The sequence below is a fragment of the Schistocerca americana genome, chromosome 2 (assembly GCF_021461395.2).
Source record: "Schistocerca americana isolate TAMUIC-IGC-003095 chromosome 2, iqSchAmer2.1, whole genome shotgun sequence".
Taxonomy (NCBI): domain Eukaryota; kingdom Metazoa; phylum Arthropoda; class Insecta; order Orthoptera; family Acrididae; genus Schistocerca; species Schistocerca americana.
The window spans coordinates 200011157-200034053 of record NC_060120.1 but is presented as its reverse complement, the minus strand read 5'-3'; the positions used below and the strand labels follow the sequence as shown (position 1 = coordinate 200034053).

The 22897-nt window shown below is 39.3% G+C and overlaps 1 protein-coding gene across 1 annotated transcript in view; it reads left to right on the top strand.

The window, feature by feature from the left end:
• LOC124595390 (adrenodoxin-like protein 1, mitochondrial) overlaps nucleotides 1-22200 on the top strand; it is an 86507-nt gene extending 64307 nt beyond the window's left edge. Inside the window, exons 4-5 of the mRNA XM_047134113.1 lie at nucleotides 703-843; nucleotides 21831-22200. Coding sequence (XP_046990069.1) covers nucleotides 703-843; nucleotides 21831-21934 — 245 coding nt within the window. The 3' untranslated portion in view covers nucleotides 21935-22200. The remainder of the gene's footprint in view (nucleotides 1-702; nucleotides 844-21830) is intronic.
• The last annotated feature ends 697 nt before the right edge of the window (nucleotides 22201-22897 follow it).

The window sequence follows — 22897 nt, the reverse complement described above, 5'->3', positions numbered from 1 at the left end:
TTTACCTTATAATTCTGTTAGAAACGTTGTATTTATTATAATATAGTCTTCGTGGCTGCATCTGGAATACTTCTTAATTTTCTTGTAGGATGTCCTTTTTTTCATTGTTTGCTGGTCCTCTTGTTCTCTGTCTGATGAAAATTTCTTTAAGTTGTCACTGTCGGGATTAATTTATAAATTTGGCGATAACCATTTCGAATCACTACTGAAATAACTTCGTTTTGTCATATAGTTTTAATTTCCACTTAAAAGCATATTTAACACAGTGCCGAAAAATACATGTCTTGAACGTATGAAGACAAGAGAGTAATCAGTTAGTTGTTAAAAACAAACACCTATGTAAACAAATAATTATTTATAAAAATCGGTCGCTGGCGCAGCGCTCTTCTGCATGCGCGATCGTAAATCATATCTTTGTATTGGCGGAGGTGCGGCAGTCAAAGTACCGTTACAGTGGGCATCACATGTCTCAAATGAAGCTTTCTAGTTGGCTTTTATTATTATTATTATTATTATTGTTGTTGTTGTTGTTATTTATATGAATGCTGAAATTCACGAGGAAAAAAGAATGTTTTAAGCATAAAATAACTTAATTAATCTTTTAAGACAATTTCCAGAAAACAGTCAAATACCCTATTGCTGTTACTATTTGTCTCAGCTGATATTGTCACCTGTAATATCATTGATATGTTTTATTGGCAGGTGCTTGTGAAGCATCATTAGCTTGCACAACTTGCCATATTTATGTGCTTGGAGATTATTTGGACAAACTTCCACCTGCTGAAGAACAAGAAGAGGACCTGCTTGATCTTGCTCCCTTTCTTAAGGAAAACTCAAGACTAGGTAAGAAAACCTCATTATTCTGATTATCAAGTTGCATAGAGCAGCAGATTGTGACAGATATGTACAAAAGATGCTAAATTCAGTAGTTTTTGAAAGTTTGAATGCTTCTGTGGGCAAGGCTAAGGAAATAAATGGAGGAATAGGCAGTTTGTAAGAATCGAACTCGATCCATATCAATAAAAGTGAAACAGGATAGATTTTGAGGGAAACAACAATAAATGCTAACAACATACAAGATCTAAAAACATAAGAAGTTACAAGGGGATAAGCAACATGTTAGAGATATACCAAAAGTAAAAGACAACAACAGGAGCCGAAGCCACACAAAAACAAAAAAAAGGGGGAATAAATATATCGTTTACTCTTTGGTGGTTTGAGCAGAAATGTAATTGTTGTGGTATTCAGTTCTGAGACTGGTTTGATGAAGTTCTCCATGCTACTCTATCCTGTGCAAGCTTCTTCATCTCCCAGTACCTACTGCAGCCTACATTCTTCTGAATCTGCTTAGTGAATTCATCTCTTGGTCTCCCTCTACAATTTTTACCCTTCACTCTGCCCTCCGATACTAAATTGGTGATCCCTTGATGTCTCAGAACATGTCCTACCAACCGATCCCTTCTTCTAGTCAAGTTGTGCCACAAGCTCCTCTTCTCCCCAATTCTGTTCAATACCTCCTCATTAGTTATGTGATCTACCCATCTAATCTTCAGCATTCTTCTGTAGCACCACATTTTGAAAGCTTTTATTCTCTTCCTGTCTAAGCTATTTATCGTCCACGTTTCACTTCCATACATAGCTACACTCCATACAAATACTTTCAGAAACGACTTCCTGACATTTAAATCTATACTCGATGTTAACAAATTTTTCTTCTTCAGAAACGCTTTCCTTGCCATTGCCAGTCTACATTTTATATCCTCTCTACTTCGACCATCATCAGTTATTTTGCTCCCCAAATAGCAAAACTCCTTTACTACTTTAAGTGTCTCATTTCCTAATCTAATTCCCTCAGCATCACCCGACTTAATTCGACTACATTCCATTATCCTTGTTTTGCTTTTGTTGATGTTCATCTTGTACCTTCCTTTCAAGACATTGTCCATTCCGTTCAACTGCTCTTCCAAGTCCTTTGCTGTCTCTGACAGAATTACAATGTCATCGACGAACCTAAAGTTTTTATTTCTTCCCCATGGATTTTAATACCTACTCCGAATTTTTCTTTTGTTTCCTTTACTGCTTGCTCAATATAGAGATTGAATAACATTGGGGAGAGGCTACAACCCTGTCTCACTCCCTTCCCAACCACTGCTTCCATTTCGTGCCCCTCGACTCTTATAACTGCCATCTGGTTTCTGTACAAATTGTAAATAGCCTTTCGCTCCCTGTATTTTACCCCTGCCACATTCAGAATATGAAAGAGAGTATTCCAATCAACATTGTCAAAAGCTTTCTCTAAGTCTACAAAAGCTAGAAACGTAGGTTTGCCTTTCCTAATCTTTCTTCTAAGATAAGTCGTAGGGTCAGTATTGCCTCACGTGTTCCAACATTTCTACGGAATCCAAACTGATATTCCCCGAGGTCGGCTTCTATCAGCTTTTCCATTCGTCAGTAAAGAATACGCGTTGGTATTTTGCAGCTGTGACTTATTAAACTGATAGTTCGATAATTTTCACATCTGTCAACACCTGTCAAATTATTAGAGACCAGTTACTGCTTAGGTACCATATCATAAACAAATAATTCAAAAGTAATACAGCTGACTGAATTTTAGTTGCTTGCTTATCACTAGTAATAAAACACACACACACACACACACACACACACACACACACACCACCACCGGATGTTTCCTTTCAGATGATGGAGCATAAAACATGATACACCTGAAAAGGCCACTTGCTGCCATCCAGTGGATGTCCAGTTGCGGTACTGCTGTGCAAATTCCAGCTTTCCTTGCCGATGAACAGCAGTCAGCATGGGTGCATGAACCAACCAACCTGCTGGAGAGGCCCATACATGGCATTGTGCACTGAGTGGTCATTGAGGAGACACTGTTTGTAGGCCCTTGGTTCATCTGGGCGGTCAATTGCTCAACAATTGAATATCTGTTTACATGCTCACATTTCTGCAACAGTCATTCAACCCTGTCTTCTAAGGCCTGTAGTGGACCACAATTACCTCATCACTGGTTTTGAATAGTGCCATTTTCCCATGCACAGTATTCTTTAATAATGGTCGCATACGAAAAGTTTACAGACATAGTCGTTTTGGAGGTGCTTCCACCCTTGGCCCAAAAGCCAGTGATCATACCCTTTTGAACATCTGATAAATCTCTCCGTTTCCACAATACAATGGCGACTGCAGTGTTTTCCATGTATCCCCGACACACTTTACATGCTGTCTGGCGCTAGTGCTGCCACCTGCATTCTGTGAGTGGTTATTGCACATTGATGTTGAACATAGGTAGTGGTCACTTTAATGTGATTGGACCATGTATAAACTAAGAGTAATTACAAATCATGTTCTTCAGTTTAACTTAAATTGTAATTACTTTCCTGTTGAGAAACTATCCAGTTATGATTTGTAGCTTTCTGTGTGGCTTCATAACTGAGTTGTCAGTATGCAAAACACTATGCAAGGGGCCCAGGTTCGAAAACCAGCTGGACCAGAGATTTTCTCCTCTCTGAGACTGGGTGTTGTGTTGTCTCCCTCATCACATCATCCTCATCAACATGCAAGTCACCTATGTGGCATCAACTAAAAGGACTTGCACCAGGTGACCTGTCTACCCGACTGGAGGCCCTAACCACATGACGTTTCATTTAATTTCGTTTCATTTCTATCTTTCCCCATATCCAAAGAAAGGGAAAAATAGAAAATGAGGACCAGGACAGAGAACACCTTTCTCAATACATCTACATCTACACACAAACCCCTCAAGGCACTGTATGGTGTATGACTGAGGGTGCTTTGTACCACTACTAGTGATTTCCTTTCCTGTTCCACTTGCCGAAGGAGTGAGGGTATAACGATTGTCTATGTGTGTCCATATGAACCCTAATTTCCCTTAACTTCAAGGGTCGTATGTGAAATGTACTTCGGTGGCAGTAGAATCGTTCTGCAGTTATGCTTCAAATGCTTGTTCTGTAAATTTTCTCAATAGTGTTTCATGAAAAGAACTGCACCTTCCCTCCAGGGATTCCCATTTGAGTCCATGGAGAATCTTTGTAATACTTGCAATGTGATCAAAGCTACCGATGCCAAATATAGCAGCACGCCTCTGAATCGCTTCAACATCTTCCTTTAATCCAAACTGATGGGGATTCCAAAACTTTCATTGCAACTAGGAAATCAATACCCCAAAGGACTTCCTAGTTGTTATGAGAGAGTTTTGGAATCCTCCACCAGGTTGGATTAAAGGAAGATGTTGAAGCAATTTAGAGGCATGCCTCCCAGAATAACTTTCTCCATGCACACAAGGTGTTAGTATTTCATAGCCCATGCAACATGACGAACCCTGCCACCTTACAGAATGGAAAATAACTGTATGAATGAATGGCTTCTTGTGTAAAACATGTACTACACGGTGTGCCATTATCATTTACTCCAATAAACCACTGGTGAAGCAATACATTATTAAGATAGAATAGCTTGTCAAAGCTTATGTGATGTATCAACTCAGTGATGAGTTGTCCAGCACTTTATAATTGTGTTCTTCATTTTGGGGCACACAAGAACAATAAATAGACTAAAAGAAACAACTTTTTCCCACTGAGATTGTCTATTCATCCGAAAAAAATTTTATATTTTACTTATTGTTCACTTCTAGCCATTATGTCATTTTCAAGTGAGTATGTACATACAGGGTGGTCCATTGATTGTGACCGGGCCAAATATCTCACGAAATAAACGTCAAATGAAAAAACTACATAGAACTAAACTTGTCTAGCTTGAAGGGGGAAACCGGATGGCACTATGGTTGGCCCGCTAGATGGCGCTGCCATAGGTCAAACGGATATCAACTTCGTTTTTTTTTAAATAGGAACTCCCATTTTTTATTACAGGGTGTATACGACCCGGGACAACCGGGAGATCCGGGAAAAAACTGGGAATTTTTTCATCCGGTAGAAAACCTGGAAAAACCCGGGAATTGTTTAGAATTCCGGGAATTTTTCATTGTTTTGGTTTCCAGTTAAATTTTTGTGATTTTGACTGGTAAGAACCAATACTCTAACAAAGGATATTACTGTATCCCGCTACTGCAGAATAATACTGTAGCAACAAAACATGAACAGGAGAAAAAAAAAAAAATAAAGAAAATAAAACTAAAGTTGCAAAGGAAACGTGCCGTATACAACAACAAAACAGTACTCATACAAGCGTCTGCCAACAGCAAAGTGTGTCAAAGGCTTTTAGGAAGCCTGTGCAATGCTTTGTAACAACAAATTGCCTCCAATGAGCATGGCGTGACAACTGTTTAAATTAGATTCATTTGAGCAGTTGCGGGCGGGCTCTTGTGCATGCGCAGTTAAGTTGTGTATGAGAAGTACCTTCTCCCGCTTCTCGTTACAGATGTGTGGTTGGGCGCCACTACTTAATATTGCCCCGGTTCGGAGATTAGTAAATCTGGGGCTGATGCACAGAGCAGTCTGAGCTGTGGTGGGGAGGTGGTTCATCTCCACGTGACCTATGTTTGTGTTTAGTGATTTTGTTGTTTCCTCTTCGTTTATTGCTCTCACGTTAAATGACAACAAAACGGATTTTTGTGGCCGGGAGCTATCAAATGAATTAAAATACGTTCGCGTAATTACGGAAGGCTAAAATATGTTATTAGTTTTAGATTTTCTTTCCACCTTTCTGACAGTCAAACATTAATCGCCTTACAGAGCAATGAAGTTATTTTGGCCCGTTTGCTAAAGGGATTTGGCTTTTATTAATCTTTTCTGTTGAGGCAGTCAATTTATTTGAAACGAAGTGTTTAATTTCACACTATGCCTAGTTTCAACTGTTTGCTGCATATCAAGTGCACTTATGGTATTATGCCATAATAAAGAACCAAACATGAGATAATACAGTACTGGTACTCCAAGAAAATTTGCATACGAATGTGCATTTTAAGCCGAATTATGTGTTTTAGTATGGTTCATGAAATTCCAACGCTCTTGAAGTATCCTCTGATGTCTTGTTTCATTTAAGACATAATGTAAGATCTTTTAATGTTTTACACGTACGAACATATGGGCTTCCTGTGGCATCGTAGCTGCACAAGTGCGGTGATACTTGTTATCTGGCGCTCTCTTGCATTTGCTGAAATGAACCTATTTCTAACAGGTCGTGGGAAAATATTGCAAATGGTGGTTTGAAAAGCGTTACATTCAAAGTAGATTTCTTTTTACGTAAGATGAGCTATGTGCGATAATGTACTATGAATTTCTTAAATCACAAAGTGTTTGATTCTCATTTAAAAATCAACTTTTTGAGGACGACTGTTTAGAAGAATTTCGAGCCCAGAAGATCAGACATTTACGTCACCATTAAAAATTTCACTGGCACATTTGTGTGATGTATCTTAAAGTATAACAAGCGCAAAAAAGATCAACATTATATGTGGAAGCTTAGTTTCTCTTCCAGCTTATTAATCTTAGAGACCAATATTATAGGTGAATGGTATGTATATATTAATTTAAACCATTAACTCTTCTTATTTGTGTGTTCGTGCTACTTAAGAGTGATCTTGCTATTGGCTGACTACATCATGTGTCCTATGCTGTCATCAGCTGGCGAGATCACGTGACATAAGCTATGACTGGCTTACAAAAGCGCATCACAATCTCGATTTCAATGCTTCGGAAAGTAATTTGCAGTGTTTGGTGGAATTCAAATTAATACCTTCATAATACGAAAATATGCAGCGTACATGTTGCTGCACATCAAAGGTCTTTCAAAACATGTTTTTCCACCCTGAGTTGTGTTTTCTAAAGGGCCGGGAAATTCTACTCCGGTATATAAAACCATTAACTTTCAAAGGATTGATGCGTTTTACAGTGCCAAATAAGAGTATAATGTCACTTAACAGGGAGAAAGTGTATTTTCACCTGGAAGAAAGTGTATTTTTAACTGGGAAATCCGGGAATTTTTTTTCCTTGTCCACGTATACACCCTGAATTACATATTCATGTAGTATGTAAAGAAATATGAATGTTTCAGTTGGACCACTTTTTTCGCTTTGTGATAAGTGGCACTGTAATAGTCACCAACATATGGCTCACTATTTTAGATGAACAGTTGGTGACAGGTAGGTTTTTTAAATTAAAATACAGAACATAGGTATGTTCGAACATTTTATTTTGGTTGTTCCAATGTGATACATGTACCTTTGTGAACTTATCATTTCTGAGAACGCATTCTGTTACAGCGCGAGTATCTGTAAAGGCCACATTAATGCAATAAATGCTCAAAATGATGTCTGTCAACCTCAATGCATTTGGCAATGCATGTAATGACATTCCTCTCAAGAGCGAGTAGTTCGCCTTCTGTAATGTTCGCACATACATTGAAAATGCGCTGACGCATGTTGTCAGGCATTGTTGGTGGATCACGATAGCAAATATCCTTCAGCTTTGCCCACAGAAAGAAATTCGGGGACGTCACATCCGGTGAACGTGCTTCGACGACCAATCCACCTGTCATGAAATATGCTATTCAATATCGCTTCAACCACACGCGAGCTATGTGCCGGACATCAATCATGTCGGAAGTACATGGCCATTCTGTCATGCAGTGAAACATCTTGTAGTAACAATGGTAGAACATTATGTAGGAAATCAGCATACATTGCACCATTTAGATTGCCATAAATAAAATGGGGGCCAATTGTCCTTCCTCCCATAATGCCACACCATACGTTAACCCACCAAGGTCACTGATGTTCCACTTGTCGCAGCCATCGTGGATTTTCCGTTGCCTAATAGTGCATATTATGCCGGTTTACATTACCGCTGTTGGTGAATGACACTTCGTTGCTAAATAGAATGCGTGCAAAAAATCTGTCATCGTCCTGTAATTTCTCTTGTGCCCAGTGGCAGAACTGTACACGACGTTCAAAGTCGTCGCCATGCATTTTCTGGTGCATAGAAATATGGTACGGGTGCAATCGATGTTGATGTAGCATTCTCAACACTGACGTTTTTGAGATTCCTGATTCTCGTGTAATTTGTCTGTTACTGATGTGCGGATTAGCTGCGACAGCAGCTAAAACACCTACTTAGGCATCATCATTTGTTGCAGGTCGTGGTTGACGTTTCACAAGTGGCTGAACACTTCCTGTTTCCTTAAATAACGTAACTATTCGGTCAATGGTCCGGACTCTTGGATGGTGTTGTCCAGGATACCGAGCAGCATACATAGCACACACCTGCTGGGCATTTTGATCACAATAGCCATACATCAACACGATATCAACCTTTTCCGCAATTGGTAAATGGTCCATTTTAACACGGGTAAAGTATCACGAAGCAAATATCGTCCACACTGGTGGAATGTTATGTGATACCATGTACTTATATGTTTGTGACTATTACAACGCCATCTATCACGAAGCGAAAAAAGTGGTGCAACTAAAACATTCATATTTCTTTATGTACTACACGAATATGTAATAAAAAATGGGGGTTCCTATTTTAAAAAAGAAACAGTTGATATTCGTTTGACCTATGGCAGCGTCATCTAGCGGGCCAACCATAGCACCATCTGGTTTCCCCCTTCAAGCTAGACGAGTTTTGTTCTTTGCAGTTTTTTCATTTGATGCGTATTTCGTGAGATATTTGGCCTGGTCACTATCAATGGACCACCCTGTATACAGTATACACATGTAGAGCATGTGTAAATGCGCACTTGAAAATATGCATTTCTGTGGGAAAAACATTTTATTTCAGGTAAATTGGCAGTGGCAGTGGAAAAATACTGGTGTCTTTCAGTCACTTTAAATTAGCATACAATTACTAAGAGCTAAAACGAAATGAATGGCCATAGGTAAACTGTATGCAGCAGCAACACCTAATGTTTATCACTGAGCATTTTAGGGCTTTCACCATTTGGATCATTTGTGCTTCCCTACTCAAAAATTGCACTGTATCTCCTAAATGTACTTGATTGTTTTCATTCATTTGATTTTAATTTACATGTGGTTCTGGCTTCTTTACTCTGTTCCTCAACTCCCTACTTTTCCTTATTTATTTAGATTCTTTATTTTACAAGTAATGAAGTGAGTGCAGGTGTACCCTCATTGGAGATTTTCTCTTCCCTGCTGTTTTAGCAGTATAAACCTTGTGGTTATTTCTCTAAATTGTTTATTTCTAGTTAAGTTTGTCTTTTATTTTGTTGTCTATGTGATCCCATTTTCTAGTGAAGTGAGTAGATACAACCGCTCTCCATACAATGTAGTGGCATTGAGTGTTAGTTACATTCTTGAACAACTAGAATTTAGTTCAACATTGTGCTAGATTTCGTATTACTGTTGAACTCATCAGTAAGGTAGTGTGTCATTACTTGTGGTTACTCCCATTTCAACTGCACGGACCCTTGGAGTAACAGTAGTTCCTAGGTTTGTGATGACAGCACATTGTGTGAAAACTGCTGTAAGTGCCCCCATACTTTGTTATAATGGTACTGTTTTTATTATGATACTTGATGGTGTTATTTATACCTGTACATTGCACGTTATGAAATACAATGTGAAGGGTGCATTTTTATACTAACTAATGTCTAGTCAGGGCGTGACACAGTTTATCTCAGTCATGCACATTTCAATGCTGCATAGGCTGCAACCATTCACTGTTCGCACTGCAACAGCACGTACATGAAAGTATACTAACTCCACAGGTAGCAAGGCGAGTTCCGAATAATGTATCACTGACTTGAAAATCCATTCGCGTATATCCTGAAAGTTCTTCAATGAAAATAACCAGTAGAACTTTACATGTGATAACTGTCTGTCGTATGTGTGTGCCCAGAACTGATTTCTGATTGATCGTTGTTTTATGAGTAAGTTCAGAATACTTTTTTATCTAGTGCTGCGGTAAAGATTATAAGTACTGCCATATTGTTGGTAAGCACATTTATAAACAAGAAATGGTTCAATCCCGCGTCCAGCCATCCTGATTTAGGTTTTCCGTGATTTCCCTAAATCTCTCCTGGCAAATGCCAGGATGGTTCCTTTGAAAGGGCACGGTCGACTTCCTTCCCCTTCCTTGCCTAATCCAATGAGACCGATGACCTCACTGTCTGGTCTCCTTCCCCCAAACAACCCAACCCAACCCTATAAACAAGAAGCACAGATCAGTTTCATGTTACTGAAGTTTCTTAGTGCTATGGTGGACATTAACACTGCGATCTACAACACTTCCCATTTGTTAGCAAGTACAACAAATTTCCTTAAAAACATATGCTTTGGTCCAGTTCTTCTCAATACTTGAATCACATTGCTGCAAAGCATTAGTAGAAGTATTGCCAATTTCCACAAAAAGTGATTTAATTACAGTATGTCTATCTCTATGTGGTTATGCCATTCCCGACACACACTGACTCCCTTGTGTCGTGCTGGCGACAGTGACCAGCTCTGATGACAATGCCTCAAATCAAATTACAAGCACGCTGCTGATATTTCAAATATTGCATAAGGGTGGATGATAGTACACTCATGTTGCTACAGTAGATTACATTTGGTATGGCTGGCCCCACAAACTCCTCCTAGTCTGCAAGATACATTATACCCTCAGATTTTAAGAAGAATGTTATATGTCCAGATTGAAAGGAGACAAATGTTGACAGGATTTCACTATTACCCAGCCATAGGCGTAATAAGTCATGGATGCAAAATACTGACACAAATTAGATTGCTGATGGTGAATAACAACCAGGCAACAATTTATTTTGCACACATCAAAAAAAGTTTTTCATCACCACGTTTCCGAGAGTTCCGGAACTTGTACAGAAAATTGGAATAGAGATCAACATAAACATCATTTGCGCCTTTTTATTGCTCATGAAAACCACACATTGCATGGTGTACCACCATACAGCGAGACCATCAGAGGTGGTGGTCCAGATTGCTATACACACCGGTACCTCAAATACCCAGTAGCATATCCTCTTGCGTTGATGCATTTCTATGTTCGTTGTGGCATACTGTCCACAAGTTCATCAAGGCACTGTTGGTCCAGATTGTTCCACTCCTCAACGGTGATTCGGTGTAGATCCCTCATAGTGCTTGGTGGGTCATGTTGTCCATAAACAGCCCTTTTCAATCTATCCCAGGCATATTCGATAGGGTTCATGTTTGGAGAACATGCTGGCCACTCTAGTTGAGTGGTGTCGTTATCCTGAAGGAAACCATTCACGAGATGTGCATGATGGGGGCACGAATTGTTGTCCATGAAGACAAATGCCTCGCCAATATGCTGCCGATATGGTTGCACTATCAGTCGGAGGATGGCATTAACATATTTTACAGCTGTTATGGCGCCTTCCATGACCACCAGCAGTGTACATCGGCCCCACATAATGCCACCCCAAAACAGCAGTGAACCTCCTCCTTGCTGCACTCGCTGGACAGTGTGCCTAAGGTGTTCAGCGTGACCGGGTTGCCTCCAAACACGTCTTCGATGATTTTCTGGTTGAAGGCATATGCGACACTCATCGATGAAGAGAAAATGATGCCAGTGCTGAGCGGTCCGTTTGGCATGTTGTTGGGCCTATCTGTAAACATGCTGCATGGTGTCGTGGTTGCAAAGATGGACGTCGCCATGGACGTTGGGAGTGAGCTTGCGCATCATGCAGCCTGTTGCATACAGTTTGAGTCATAACACAACATCCTGTGGCTGCACGAAAAGCATTATTCAACATGGTGGCATTGCTGTCAAGGTTCCTGCTAGTGATAATCCGTAGGTAGCAGTCATCCACTGCAGTAGTAGCCCTTGTGCAGCCTGAGCGAGATATGTCATTGACAGTTCATGTCTCTTTGTATCTCCTTCATGTTTGAAGAACATCACTTTGGTTCACTCCGAGATGCCTGAACACTTCCCTTGTTGAGAGTCCTTCCTCACACAAAGTAACAATGAGGACGTGATCGAACTGTGGTACTGACCGTCTGGGTGTGGTTGAACTGCAAGCAACACGAGCTGTGTACCTCCTTCCTGTTGGAATGACTGGAACTGATCGGCTGTTGGACCCCCTCCGTCTAATAAGGCGTTGCTCATGTATGGTTGTTTACATCTTCGGGCAGGTTTAGTGACATCTTTGAACAGTCAAAGGGACTGTGTCTGTGATTCAGTATCCACAGTCAACGTCTATCTTCAGGGGTTCTGGGAACCTGGGTGACACAAAACATTTTTTGATGTGTGTATATAAGAGCCATGGTCTCCAACCATGTCTGTCTATGACAAAATTGTGCTGACACGAATTGTTTACAACCAACCTTGCAGAACATCAGTTAGGCTTCTGATGAAATGTAGAAACAAGTGAGGCGATACTCATTTAATATCTTACTATTGAACAATATTATGAGAAGGAAAGTTGATACTCACCGTATAGCGGAGATGCTGAGTGCCAGATAGGCACAACAAAAAGATTTACACACTTGAAGCTTTTGTCCAATGGCTTTTGTCAACAATAGACACACACACACACACACACACACACACACACACATTCAAGCAAACACAACTCAAACACACGACTGCAGTTGTGTGTGTGAGTTGCATTTGCGTGTGTGTGTGTGTGTGTGTGTGTGTGTGTGTGTGTGTGTGTGTGTGTGTGTTTTGTTGACAAAGGCCATTGGCCAAAAGGCTTAAGTGTGAAAATCTTTTTGTTGTGCTTATCTGTGTCATAGTATCTCTGCTATATGGTGAGTAGCAACTTTCCCTCTCATAATATTATTACATTCCATCCTGGATTTTCCATTGTTTGATCAGGCTGTATACTACCCGGGACAACCGGGAGATCCCGGAAAAACCCGGGAATTTCTTCATCCAGGAGAAAACCGGGAAAAACCAGGGAATTTTTTAAAATTCCGGGAATTTTTCGTTGTTTTAGTTTCCAGTTAAATTTTTTTGGTAAGAATCGATACTCTAACAAAGGATCTTACTGTATTCTGCTACTGCAGAATAATACTGCAACAATAGAACGAGAACGAGAAAAAATATGAAAATAAAACATAAATTGCATAGGAAATGTGCCGTATACAACAACAAAACATAGTGCTCATACAAGCTGTTTGCCAACAGCAAAATGTGTCAAAGGCTTTAGGAAGACTGTGCAATGCTTCATAACAACAAATTGCCTCCAATGAGCGTAACGTCGCATTTCTTTACATCAGATTCGTCTTAGCAGTTACGAGCGGTCTCATGCGCATGTGGAGTTGAGTGGCGTATGAGTTGTACCTTCTCCCCCTTCTGGCTACAGAAATGCGGCTGTTAGCTGTATAAGTGTAAGCAGTCGCAGCAAGCAGCTAGATGCAACCGGGAAATATTTTACCGTCGTGCTGAAGCTGCCAGATTCACACATACGCAGCAGGCGCGGATCTATGATGGCGAGGTGGAAGGGGGGGGGGGCAAACCGACGTATCTGACCCGTGAGAGAATGGCGGAGGGGGGGGGGTCGCCAAATTCCTTTTCTTAAGGAGAAAATACCTTGTTTCACAAAGCTCCTAGTATCCACCGCACGTTGGTCTATCGATTATTCATATGATTTTGAAAAGCGTACCTGTTGGTTTTTGAACACACTGTAAGTTGATTTCCGAATGAATCATAAGTTGATTTTTTGATGCGTGCATAGTGTATGTGATGTCTGTCACGGGAATCCTTGTCGCATCTAGAAATAAAATTTCCAGCAGGCAGAAGGGGACCGGGCTATGCTTGCTGAGCGGAGTGAAGCCGAACGAGTTATCGCCAATCGCTGTCTGATTATGTTGTTGATTGGGTTTGCAAATAATCAGCATTTTTATAATTACTAGGGAAATCAATAGTCAGACTACCAGAGTGGAAATAAACGGCTAACAGAAATAACAGGTAAGAAAGTTTACGTATTATCTTCTCGGTGTATCAAGAAAATGAAATTTTGTCAGAAAATTTTTGGCCAGATCGCTACAGTAGTAAGGGCCAGTTGTACAGTCCCCGTCTAGCAGCCGCTTAAGTTCTATTCTGGAAGTAGTGCAGAAAATGGTTTGTACGAAAATACCAACGCCTAACCGGAGAATAATCAGGGATAACTAAACCGGTGATTCTGGCTGGGTTAGTGAAGTTAATGGGCGTATCAGTTTTGACAAAGGCAGGAATAGTTCCAGAATTAGTCATGACAAAATTGTTTGTTAGAACTAGGAAGGAGAAGAAACGAGGACATCACACAAATTAGGGAACAATATGATGATTCCAAATTTATATAAAAATCTCGTACTACTACTTTTCGATCTCATGCTCGAGAAACTGGAGCGTATGAATGAAATGTGAAACTATTTTCTAACATAAAGCCTTTTGCTTGTAGTAGACTTAATAGGCATTGTATGTTGGCCTTCGTGAATTATATTCTGTCGTGTTATAAAAATGACCATTTGTACCAAACCAGTCTCATTCATTTGGTGTGTGTTACAATTTCTACAGTGTTAGAAAGGCCTATTTTGTTTTATCAAGCAGACAGTGACCAAATAGACGTAATCAGATCGAGAAACCACAGAAGCCTTGGGTACTATTTGTATAACAGCTTACGCAGTATTAGACAACGATATTTCGATTTTTCATGTAGCAAAACGTTTGACAAACTATCATAGTATTGCCCCAGTTCGGAAATATCGTAGATCCGGGGTTGATGCGCAGAGCAGTCTGAGTTATAGTGGGGCAGTGGGTAGTCTCCACATGACCCGTGTTTACATTTAGTGATTTTGCTGTTTCCTCTTCGTTTACTGCTCTTACGTCAAATGAAAACGAAACGGATTTCTGTGACTGGGAGCTATCAAGTGAATTAAAATACATTCACATAATTACGGAAGGCTAATATATGTTATTAGTTTAAGATTTTATTTTATTTCCACTTTTCTGACAGTCATGCATTAATCGCCTTGTAGAACAACGCATTCAATGTGTTTGAAACGAAGTGTTTAGTTCCATACTATTGGCTAATTTCAACTGCTCGCTGCATTTCAAGTACACGTTTTCATCTTGTAGCACATATGGCATTATGCCATAATAAAGAATCAAAAATGAGTTAATACAGTACTGGTACTCCAAGAAAATGTACATCCCGAAACCCACACTGAAAAGCTTAATATCAGGTCGAGGCCTACTTCATTGGGAATCTGGACATACGAATGTGCTCTTTAAGTGTGCACTTTAAATGTGCCATTTTAATATGGTTCACAAAATTCCGATGCTCTTGGAGTATCCTCTGATGTCTTGTTTCTTTTATGACATAATGTAAGATCTTTTAATGTTCTACACGTACGAACATATGGGCTTCCTGCATCATAGTAACTGCCAAAGTGCGGTGGCGCCTGTTATCTGGCACTCTCTAAAACGTTACTTTCAAAGTAAATTTCCTTTTACCCAAGTTGAACTATGTGCGAGAATGCACGATGACTTTCTTAAATCACAGAGTGTTTGATGAAGAGCCATTTAGAAGTATTTCGAGCCCAGAAGATCAGACATTCATGTCGTCACTATGAGCAAATTGATGAGGTGCTACGGGAAGTTCTCTCTCCTCTGCGGTAGCTAATTTATTTGTGGAAAACTTTGAGGACAGGTCACTGGACTCGGCTAAAAATTTTCCTGCCACGTTTGTGTGATCTATCTTAAAGTGTAACACGCGCAAAAAATATCAACATTGTGTGTGAAATCTTAGCTTCTCTTGCAGCTTATTAACCTTAGAGACCAATATTATATGTGAAAGCTTTGCTTTTCCTGTAGCAACACTATGTATTTTAATTTAAAACATTAACTTTTCCTGTTTGTGTATCTGCGCTACTTAACAGTGATGTTGCTATTAGCTGACTATATCACGTGTCTTGGGGTCTGAATATCCGCTGTCATCGGCTGGTGAGATCGCGTGACATGAGCTATATGACTGGTTTACAAAGGCGCATTGCAATCTCGATTACAATGGTTCCGAAAGTAACGTGGTGTTTGGTGTAATTCCAATTTATGCTTCCATAATACGTACATGTTGCTGCACATCAAAAATCTTTCCAAAAAAGTGTGTTTTCATCTGGGAGAAAGTGTATTTTTAACCAGGAAATCCGGGAAAAATCCGGGAATTTTTTTTTCTTGTCCGCGTATACACCCTGTTGATGTTACTTCTGAAGATAGACAGAAGTAAGTCAAACTTACTATTACTACATTTGTAAACTTATTTGAAAATGTTGACTGGAGTACACTGTTTGAAATTCTCAAGGCAGATGGGATGAAATACAGGGAGTGAAAGGTTGTGTACAGCTTGTATGAGTTGAAGGGCCTGAAAGGGAAGTGGCAGATGAGGAGGGAGTGTGAGACAGTTAATAGTCCATCTCCCATGTTGTTCAATCTGTACACTGAGAAAACAGCAAAGGAAACCAATTAGAAATTTGGAAATTGAATTTAATTTCAGAACAAATAAAAACTTCGAGGTTTATTGACCACATTCCTGTTCTGTCAGTGATTGAAGAGGACTGGGAAGATGAGTTTTACTTTTTATTCTGTAACATAACTGAGGATGGCTGAAGTAGAGAGGACATAAAATGCAGACTGGTAATAGTAAGAAAAAGTTTCTCTGAGAAAGAGGAATTTGTTGTCATTGAATGTAAATTTGATTATTAGGAAGTTTTTTCTGAAGGTATTTGTCTGGAGGTAGCCTTGTATGTAAGTCAAATGTAGACAATAAGCAGTTCAGAAAAGAAGAGAGGAGAATCTTTTCAAATATGGTATATCAGAAGAATACTGCAGATTAGATGAGTGGGACAGATTTTACTGAAGAAGTACTCTGTCAAATTGATGAGGGAAGGAAGTATGGCAAGGTTTGCTTAAAAGAAGGGATCTTTTATTAGGGCACATCCTGAGGCATCAAGGAATCATTAATTTGTTCATGGAGAGTAGCTATGGGGTACAAAAATTGTAGAGGGAGACCAGAGCCAGACTACAATAAGCAGGCTAAAGTGCATGTAGGTTGCAGTAGCTCTTATGAGGTGATGAGCCTTATGCAGGATGGACTAGCCAAGATAGCTGCATCAAGGGTGTCTTTGATATGGAGACAACAACAAAAATGAAAAAGGCTGTATTGTGCAATGTTGGTGTGTGATTAGAAACCAAAATTCATTTGTTCTCTATCCATAGATTGCTTTTTGTTTTGGTATACACATATAATCCCTCTTAGAAAGACTGTACTTTACACTTTTTCCTTGTAATCAGTTTGTAGAGTAAGTTTTTACATAGTAACTTGTGTTGACACAATTCAACTATAAATAATTCTGCAGTTATCTAACCACAGTAAAGCATTAAGTTTTTTAAAAAAGCTGGTATACTGTTGTGTGGAATCATTAATTTGTTAATGGAGAGGGGCTATAGGGTGTAAAAATTGTAGAGGGAGACCAGAGCCTGGCTACAATAAGCAGGCTAAAATGCGTATAGGTTGCAGTAGTTCATATGAGGTGATGAGGCTTATGCGAGATGGACTAGTTTAAATAGCTGCATCAAACGCGTCTTCGATGTGGAGACAACAACAACAGTTAAGAAGGCTGTATTGTGCAATGCTAGTGTGTGATTAGAAACCAAAATTTATTTGTCCTCTATCCATTGACTGCTTCTCTTTTTAGTACACTGACTGTTGTTAACACTGTTTCCTCATAATCAGTTGTAGACATTTCAATTTGTAGAGTAAATTTTTACATATTAACTTGTATTGACACAATTCAACTATAGATAATTCTGCAGTTACCTAAGCATAGTAAAGCATTATTTTTTATAAAAAAAGCTGGTATACTGTTGTGTTTCTTAGTATTTGAAAAGATTTGGGTGAATGATGATGTAGCAAATTAAATACAATGTTGTTGGTAGAGCACTTGCCTGCGAAAGGCAAAGGTCCCGAGTTAAAGTCTCGGCCTGGCACAGGAAGTTCATATCAGCGCACTCTCCACTGCAAAGTGAAAATTTCATTCTACGATGTTGTTGTCTGCTACTTCAGCTGGGGTGGCTGCAGAGAGTACTTTCAAAGTACAGGGTATGGCAATGAAACCTGCCAATTTGAATGGGGCTCTGTAAAGGGACTTGTAGTTGGTCAGTGGTGGGGGTGGTCTCATTTGATATGGTGGATCAGGAAATGTGTTCACCACCTGCCTCTGAGGGATGAAATAGTGAAGGCAGCAGAGCATCAAGTAGGTAAAAAGACGAGGGCTAGTAGAAATCCTTGGGTAACAGAAGAAATATTGAATTTAGTTGATGAAAGGAGAAAATATAAAAATGCAGTAAATGAAGCAGGAAAAAAGGAATACAAATGTCTCAGAAATGAGATTGACAGGAGGTGCAAAATGGCTAAGCAGGGATGGCTAGAGGACAAATGTAAGGATGTAGAGGTGCATATCACTAGGGGTAAGGTAGATACTGCCCACAGGAAAATTAAAGAGACCTTTGGAGAAAAGAGAGCCACTTGTATGAATATCAAGAGCTCAAATGGAAACCCAGTTCTAAGCAAAGAAGGGAAATCAGAAAGGTGGAAGGAGTATATAGAGGGTCTATACAAGGGCGATGTGCTTGAGGACAATATTATGGAAATGGAAGAGGATGTAGATGAAGATGAAATGGGAGATATGATACTGCGTGAAGAGTTTGACAGAGCACTGAAAGACCTAAGCCGAAACGAGGCCTCGAGAGTAGACAACATTCCATTAGAACTACTGATGGCCTTGGGAGAGCCAGTCATGACAAAACTCTACCATCTGGTGAGCAAGATTTACGAGAGAGGCGAAATACCCTCAGAGTTCAAGAAGAATATAATAATTCCAATCCCAAAGAAAGCAGGTGTTGAGAGATGTGAAAATTACCGAACTATTGGTTTAATAAGTTACAGCTGCAAAATACTAACGCGAATTCTTTAATGACGAATGGAAAAACTGGTAGAAGCCTACCTCGGGGAATATCAGTTTGTATTTCGTAGAAATGTTGGAACACGTGAGGCAATACTGACCCTACGACTTATCTTGGAAAATAGATTAAGGATAGGCAAACCTATGTTTCTAGCATTTGTAGACTTAGAGAAATCTTTTGAGAATGTTGACTGGAATACTCTCTTTCAAATTCTGAAGGTGGCAGGGGTAAAATACAGGGAGCAAACGGCTATTTACAATTTGTACAGAAACCAGATGGCAGTTAGAAGAATCAAGGGACATGAAAGGGAAGCATTGGTTGGGAAGGGAGTGAGACAGGGTTGTAGCCTCTCCCCAGTGTTATTCAATCTCTATATTGAGCAAGCAGTAAAGGAAACAAAAGAAAAATTCGGAGTAGGTATTAAAATCCATGGGGAAGAAATAAAAAATTTGAGGTTTGCTGATGACATTGTAATTCTGTCAGAGACAGCAAAGGACTTGGAAGAGCAGTTGAACGGAATGGACAGTGTCTTGAAAGGAGGCTATAAGATGAACAACAACAAAAGCAAAATGAGGATAATGGAATGTAGTCGAATTAAATTGGGTGATGCTGCACGAATTAGATTAGGAAATGAGATGCTTAAAGTAGTGAGTTAGTTTTGTTATTTAGGAGAAAAATAACTGATGATGATCAAAGTAGAGAGGATATAAAATGTAGACTGGCAATGGCAAGGAAAGCGTTTCTGAAGAAGAGAAATTTGTTAACATCGAGTATAGATTTAAGTGTCAAGAAGTCGTTTCTGAAAGTATTTGTATGGAGTGTAGCCATGTATGGAAGTGAAACATGGACGATAAATAGTTTGGACAAGAAGAGAATAGAAGCTTTCGAACTGTGGTGCTACAGAAGAATGCTAAAGATTAGATGGGTAGATCACATAACTAATGAGGAGGTATTGAATAGAATTGGGGAGAAGAGGAGTTTGTTGCACAACTTGACAAGAAGAAGGGACCGGTTGGTAGGACATGTTCTGAGGCATCAAGGGATCACAAATGTAGCATTGGAGGGCAGCATGGAGGGTAAAAATCGTAGTAGAGGGAGACCAAGAGATGAATACACTAAACAGATTCAGAAGGATGTAGGTTGCAGTTAGCACAGGGAGATGAAGCAGCTTGCGCAGGATAGAGTAGCATGGAGAGCTGCATCAAACCAGTCTCAGGACTGAAGACAACAACAACAACAACACCTGCCTCAGTAGCGACAATTCATTGCACAAGGAAGCAGCACACATTTTCCTTAGATGCCAACTTGTGTAATGGTCGGTTGATTGTTGTTAAGTGTACATTTCGTGTACATCTGAATTTTTCTGCTTGAAATTCTGTTCCTAACTGGTAGTCAATTGTTGTGTTGGTTGACACCTTAAGGCAACTGGAGATGTACGAAGAAGAGCAATAGATTTACCACAGTCTTTGAGGTGACAATACGATGGACAAGGGGGGATGACAAAGCAATGAGACGGTCATTTTTGTGATCTCCTCAGTGCTAGACATGCAAGCATACAGCTGCCCATTGTCTCTGATTGTTCTGTGAGCCGGATTCTTCATGATGACCCCAGTTTCCACCCAAACAAGTTGGCTGTGCTGAACAGGATTTGGTTGCATGGCAAAATTCATGTGAAGAATGGCTAGAAGAGTTGCCTCAAAATATGTCTTTTCATCTGTCTGGAACTGTGAATAAACAAATCATCTGCTATTAAAGTGATAACATTCCCAGTAAACTTCAGGAGGGGCCCGTTCATTCAGAGTGCTTAATAATTTGGTGTGCATTGTTGGATGGTGGAGATCATTTCTCTCTCTCTCTCTCTCTCTCTCTCTCTCTCTCTCTCTCTCTCTCAAAAAACTCCATGCAGTAATTGTGAATGCTATGATTTGTGAACAAGATAACAGCTTTCTTGCCTTGTATTTAACAGATTTGTGACTGTGGCACACCATTCTGTACTGTAATGCATATTTTGCAGTAAAGTTCCCTTGTTGCCTGATCTACTTGATGGTTGATCTTCTGTGGCCTGTGTGGTCCCCTGATGTAGCCACTTGTGACCTTTATGGAGATATCTATAACTCGTTGTTTATACCAATCATCCGAGAACTCTTGTACCTTTGAAGGAGAACATTTGCTCAAAAGTAGCCTGTTTGTAATTGACCGGCAACTTCAGAATTTGATTAAAACAATGGTGTAATTTGCTCGATATAATTTTTATAAAAGTGTAATTCTAAATTTCCAGTTATTAATAATGCAAAGCAGAAATCAGAATGTAAATACAATATTTTTTGTTTCATTGACCTTTTAAATTGGCAAGTTTTGTTGCCAAGTTTTGTTGCTTCATCCTGCACACACAAAGCTAAAAAATATTGTTCACATGTTGAAACAAACTCTCTCTTTCATAAACTGTAACAAAAACACTTAAATCGAGTAACAACATTTTGAAAGAGCTTTAAATCCTGATGTATGGCACATAAGTTTGTATTTTGGATATCACAAGTAAAGTATGTGTAGTCTTTGAAAGCAAATAAGATAGTTACCATTTTAAAGGTCTCTGAATTTAACACGTGTTTACAGAAATATTATTACTATTTCACATGGGCAATTACTGGACCCTTCGTTTCAGATACAAATTTTTATGTAGTGACGATGAATAGAAAAAGCAACACCTGAAACTGAAATGAGCTTGGTCTCTGTCAACAGCTCTTTTATTTCCAGGAATGTTATGTAGTTAATTAGTTAAGGCTTTGCAGGCACTTCTGCTATCTAGTCCAAGCTCATCTAAATGTTAGTTTTATGTACTATTGTATGATTATGTATTTTACTGGTTTGATTTACGCATTTCTTTATCATCAGGTTGCCAGATAATTTTGAAGAAGGAGTATGATGGCATGGTTCTTCAGCTTCCAAAAGCAACCCGAAACTTTTATGTTGATGGACACAAACCAAAACCTCACTAAAGTGTTCTCTTAACTATATGAACATATTTGTGCCTGTGTAGATATTTTGTGTGTGTGTGTTTTTTTTTTAATGTACTTTATGGCTACAGTTTTGTATAAATATGTTATGCTCCAGCATAATGGGAATCTCACACAGAAAGCTAGTATAGACATAAATGTTGTAAATATATTGTAATGAAGAGTAATTGTAAAGTAATTTGCAACAGTATTTCATGAAAAGAAAATATTTTGTAAGAGATGTAAATATATGTATATTGCAAATTAAATGCGTTGTTTGTGAACTTTATTTAAGAAATGAACTAACATTCCTTTCTGTCAAGTTTTAAACCTGAATTATCTTATGCAGTGTACCAGTGATCAATGTTTACAAGACACTAACTCTGGCCAAGTCATAGAAATTAGAACTATTAACTTATAAAGCATTTAGAATATGTGACACAATAATAAACCAATTCTTGTGCCCAAGTAAGAGAATCACACCTCTATCTGTGTATCATGCAAGGGGTACTCTAATTTGGACATTAATATAATTCACATGAGTGTCAATGACTTCTCACAAAATAGAGTTGGCAATGAGAGTGGGCAGCCACATAAAAAGACTGAAAAATGCACCCCGTCCCTCACAAAAGCTCGTATGCATGCACACGTGCACATACCCACCCGCCTGCCCACCCCCAGCTCCCCCCCCCACACACACATGGGGTGGGAGGTGTATCTTCCAAGCTTCTACCTCATGACAACATAATTTACGTGTTTGGATCCTGGGTGGTTCCACAGCATGACATACTCCTTCCCAAGATCTTGTTGAATTAAAATCTACTTATCTTAAGTGTGCATTATATCCTTTTACACAACATGAGTATACAGAGTCATGTTTGATTTGGGCTTGATGTTTCTTCTTCTTCATCATGCCTGCTCAACAAAAATTTTTGTATTTAGTTGTTGCTCTCTCATTCATGGTTG